The 5,066-nt window shown below is 37.8% G+C and overlaps 1 protein-coding gene across 1 annotated transcript; it reads right to left on the reverse strand.

The window, feature by feature from the left end:
- Positions 1-638: 638 nt before the first annotated feature.
- On the reverse strand, positions 639-4,608 carry zgc:158868 (uncharacterized protein LOC791147 homolog). The gene is made up of 6 exons (XM_017704185.2): positions 4,416-4,608; positions 4,115-4,169; positions 2,209-2,396; positions 1,808-1,972; positions 1,458-1,568; positions 639-1,250 (listed from the first exon to the last, which is right to left on the reverse strand). The coding sequence occupies exons 1-6, from the start codon at positions 4,560-4,562 to the stop codon at positions 1,137-1,139; spliced, it is 780 nt and encodes a 259-aa protein (XP_017559674.1). The 5' UTR covers positions 4,563-4,608; the 3' UTR covers positions 639-1,136.
- Between the last annotated feature and the right edge of the window lie 458 nt (positions 4,609-5,066).

Raw genomic sequence — 5,066 nt, forward strand, 5'->3', positions numbered from 1 at the left:
ATTATTAAATATATATATATATATATATATATATATATATATATATATATACGCGTTAAAATTTGTGGAAATCATATATAGATTATCTATGAATTCATCTATAAAATTTGCATTGTATATAGCATTGTCTCTCTTTCTCTCTCTATCTCTGTCTCTCACCTGTGCTCCAGGCCCTGCTGGGTCTCTGCACCCAGCAAAGATCAGTGCTGACCCACCAGTTCCAGTCCAATGCCACGGTTAGAGCCGGTCACCAGAATATTGAACTGTGCCCTTATTATAGAAATTATATTGAGCTACATTTAATTGTGAAAACTATCAAAACGATGAATTAAATAGCTTTCTGGCTAGTGTTTACAGACTTTGGAAGGATTGTTGAATCAGCGTTGAATGCCATTTGATAGCAGGGAAAATCGGGTCAGATGCCACCAGCGCGGCTTATCACAGACCTTTAAAATCTCCATTAAGATATGTATAAAGTTTGTTGGAAGTTAGGAACCTGGAAGTTACTTTACTTAAAGTACTGATTAAAGAAAAGGAAGGATATATTGTATATATATATATATGTATATATATATGTATATATATATATATATATATATATATACAAAACAATATATACATTTATACATATGTATCCTTCATATTCTTTAATCAGTACTTTAGAGTAACTTCCAGGTGTCAGTACTTAACAAATGACAACGGAATGCAGTAGAAGAAACCTTCTTGGTACTATATAGAATGATTTATAAAATGGTTCTATATAGAACTATCTAAAGTGCATTGTCCATCAACCTAAAGAATGCTTCTATATAGAACCATTTTCTTTACTAAAGAACCCTTGAAGAGCCGTTTTTTAAGTGTGTAGAGTGCATTAATGTTTACATTCTTATTGTTTGCGTTGTACACCAAACCTGGTCAATGCCTAAAAATGACAATTATCTGTGCTGTTTTATTCCTTTTGTTTGCAGCGTTTATAGAATAAAGGACAGGGCTGAATCACTCCTAAGTTTCCAAAATGAAAAATCCAAAATGTCACCAAGCTAATCAAAATTGTTTAACATTTTAAACATGTTTCAAGACAATAGTATATGTATAGTGCAATAATGGAAATGCCTTGTTGTATTACTTCTTCAGTATCACCATGGGATGCCGTTGCCTTCCCAGTCCAGTAGAGTTCCACTGTCTTCCTCAGTAAGGGAGGAGATCACTTTCAGCATGCCCTTCACACTGTCTACTGGCAGAACAGGGGCCTATGGGTAAAATAAGAGGATGAACCTTTTACAAGCTTTAACAATGACAATGTCCACCCATGTCCTAATCAGGGCTTGTTTTCCTAAGACAATGGCTATATCTCACTGTAAAACCAAATACATGATTAATAAATAGAGCAAATGCAAAAGCTCTAACATTTTACTTGCAGGTGGAGTAAGTCACGCTCAGCTTGTCTAATTACTCACCTCTTGACCCCCCATGTCAGTTCTCACCCAGCCGGGATGAATTGCCATGACAAGAATTCCATCTTTCTTAAAATCTTCAGCTAAACATTTAGTCAGCATGTTCAGGGCAGCCTAAAACAACAGAGCAGTTCAAAACTTAAGACGCACACAAACTCAGCCTTGGCTGGCAGTGATCAGGTAGCATGTAAGATCTCCACATTCCTGTCAGTCTGGCCTTGGTTCACAAGTTATGGATATCTGGAGTCCGACATCATTACAGCACAAAATCTATTGGGTTCCTTGCCATTATAATTGTGGCTTGGATGATTCTCATAATGAGAGATATTCTGTGTACAATTATTATATGTCACCTTGCTGATGCGGTATGCATACATTGGGGCCATGGCAAACGTCTCAGGGCACTTCTGGATGGAAGACACCAGTGTGGAGACATTGATGACAGCTGCTCTCCGGCATGACATGCTCGTCTGATCAGCGGCCTGTGATGCTGCCATGCGCAAGTATGGGAGGAAGTCCTGTCACCACCATTCAACATTAAATTTCAGCAGAGGAAGGTCATGAGGAACTAATCAGATTTTAAATGCATGTCAGAATTTTGCTTTGTCATCACTACTTTGCAAGTCTCAGATTGTCTACTACTAAAGGCCATTAAGCAGTTTCTGTAAATACTATTACATAATCCAGATAAGGCACACCAGACAACACAGCAGCTTTTGTGAGCTTGACAAAGCTGCTTTTAAAGCTTATTGACCTTTGCAACAAACATGGGTCCCACCACATTGGTCCGGTACGTATCCACCATCTCCTTGTCTCCAGTGTTTGACAGCTCTAGATGGACATTCACGCCGGCATTGTTGATGATCAGATTCAAACTGCCATCCTTCAACTTGCTTCCCACTATCTTAGCAGCCTGGGAGATGCTATCCGGGCTAGAGGTGTCTGTGGACACATGGAATAAAAGGTAGAGGTGACTCTCTGTTAAAGGAAGTGGAGTCCCTTATGGTCTAGATAATGACCAAGTAAATGTGCGGTACAAACTCCAAAGTACTAGTTAATTATTTTAGGTATTGTGATTCTGAAATACACTGAAATACCCAACAAAGTATTACATGCTAAATTACACTGGAATACCCAACACGTTGTACAAAGAAGGTTCTTTAAGCATTCTTTAATAAAGACAATGGTTCTATACAGAACTATGAACACTCAAAGAACTATTTCATGTTTAAATGTTTTTTTGCATGGTGAAAAAGTCCCTCAGACTGAAGAAAAATTTGTAGCATATGGTTCGATGTAGAACCTTTTTGAAAATCATTGTATACAGCACCAAAAGGTGTTCTTCTATTGTTATAAGCTTGCTGTTGTAACAATAGAAGAACCCTTTTTGGTGCTACATGGAACCATTTTACACCCATTTATTTTAGCCTTTTAAGTACTGGGTAGTTATATGGTATACAGTCTTATATATTATGTGCCTGTCTATTACACTCTTAATAAAGACCGTTTTTCAATGGTTCTATATAGAAACATTGACACTGAAAGAACCCTTTGCGTGATTAAAGGGTCCGTTGCATCATAAAATGGTTCTGCTATTGTTACCATGTCAAACTTGTTACAATAGAAGAGCCCATTTTTGATGCCATTTAGAACCCTTTTCAAAAAGAACTCTTTCATGATGCAAATTGAGTATGTTGAGTATGTTGTTATTTACCACTATATTACTCCAAATCTTTTTACTTTGCCCTTTATAAATTTAATAGCTAGAACCTGTCGTTTTGGTGTAATTTAATTAGGCTGTCTTGGTACTATCATCATATTATCCAAAATAATGATCCAGTATGTTGAGGTTTTTACCTCACTCTTACCTGGTTAGCTAATGTAAGGAACTGTAAAAAAAAAAAACAATACCTGTTTAGCCATAGTTTTGAGTTAAGCTTTTGCAGATGTTGATGCAGATATTGAAGCATTTGTAAAATGTAGAAAGTGTAGAAATGCAACAATTATTTGTAGAGAGTTACAAATGCTGTAAAATTTTAGCACAGTAGCCCTAAACATTCTACTCTTTCACAGCACAATTAATGCATCATTAAATATCAGTCCAGCGCAGCATATTCTTAAGCAAATGTCTGGCAATACCAAGATGATTCAGATACCATTGTGCATCCCCAGTAGGTTCACTTTTTATTTTGGATAGTAAATAATATGGTTACATTTGCATGGTTGACCTCACGAACCCTGGTTCCTATCCCCATCACTAACTAATCGGATATATTAAGTTTCTCTACAATGGGTCATCTAACCATTCAATCTCAATGACTGAATTATGCAGAAATCTTGGCAAATCAGGAGAATTCCCATTTAAATTGTGTAGAGCAGTTCTCCAAGACCAGGGTTAGGAACTACTGTAATAGCAGCAATAGAACATGACTGTCTGCACTGTTACATTTATGGAGTCCACTTTTACATGGATGGAGTCATGCTGCCATGTGGCTTTTGAAAAGCATTGTACAGGTTTCCCACTATTAGTACATCAGTGTACGTCAATGATTTGTTGATATCAATTTCATTTTAATATGGAAGGGCATGCTCAAAATGGTATTCAGATTCAGATTCCTTTATTGATCCCAGGGGGAAATTGCAGAATTCCAGTTCCTTACCAAGCTGAATGATGGTAATCACATCCTTGTGCTTCTGAGCGAGCACTCTGAGCTCCTGCAGAGGAGACTGACAGTAGTTAATGGGCAATGAAAAAGCCTTTTACACTTTCACCCACGTCTGTCTTTCTACAGGTACTAATGCAGGTACTGCAGTTACGCAGAAATGCTTATCTTTCTCTCTCATAGTCATCAGTGATAAGAACCAAACTGTTTTTCTTTCTATATCACAGCTGAATGAACCAGTAATCCTGTTATTTTTATACAGTTTCTCTCTCTCTCTTGCTCTCTGTCTCTCTCTCACCTGTGCTCTGGGCCCTGCTGGGTCTCTGCACCCGGCGAAGATCAGCGTTGGGGGTGAGGGTGACCCGGCCAATTGACACACCAACTCCAGTCCAATGCCACGGTTAGAGCCGGTCACCAAAACACTGTTACAGATCCTGGAGGCCATCTTCTCTCCCAGTTTGAGTCTGCGATCTAACTCTCTGTATAAGAAATGTTTGTGTGTATATATGGGTGAGTATGTGTGCGCATGCTCTCTCATCTCTGCCAGTTAATGTTTACAGAAACCTTCGTATCAAGGTCCTGCCATCTCACAGTCAAAGCCAACAGATAAAATTTATAAAATGCTCCAGTCATATCTGCACAGCTGCACTGTAATGTACCAGCAATATTAAATTAATGTAAAGGGACTTTTTCACCCTGTGATATACTCTGCTGATTCATCACATACACTGTTTAAATTACATTTTGCAAAACTTGTGGTAGTTTGACCTTGTTGCAAGCCCTTTAGTTTAGATCCTGTTATATGATTCTATGAGCAGCGGAGGCTGGATGTTACTCACTAATAAAAATTCTCTTTAAAGCAGTTAAATGTAAATCAGTAATGATAATTTTCTCTCTCTGCCAACATTGCTTAATTGCTTGCAGTGCAATTCATCTGGTGTAGGTCATT

This window comes from Pygocentrus nattereri, chromosome 7, assembly GCF_015220715.1.
Source record: "Pygocentrus nattereri isolate fPygNat1 chromosome 7, fPygNat1.pri, whole genome shotgun sequence".
NCBI lineage: Eukaryota > Metazoa > Chordata > Actinopteri > Characiformes > Serrasalmidae > Pygocentrus > Pygocentrus nattereri.

Bases quoted from the DNA above. Each gene is read 5' to 3' on its own strand.
- zgc:158868 (XM_017704185.2), bottom strand. From the start codon at position 4,562: ATGGCCTCCAGGATCTGTAACAGTGTTTTGGTGACCGGCTCTAACCGT. The intron at 2,397-4,114 runs GTAAGGAACTGG...ATGTGTCCACAG, and splicing joins GATTACCATCATTCAGCTTG to ACACCTCTAGCCCGGATAGC. The intron at 1,251-1,457 runs GTGAGTAATTAG...TTTTACCCATAG, and splicing joins CTGACATGGGGGGTCAAGAG to GCCCCTGTTCTGCCAGTAGA.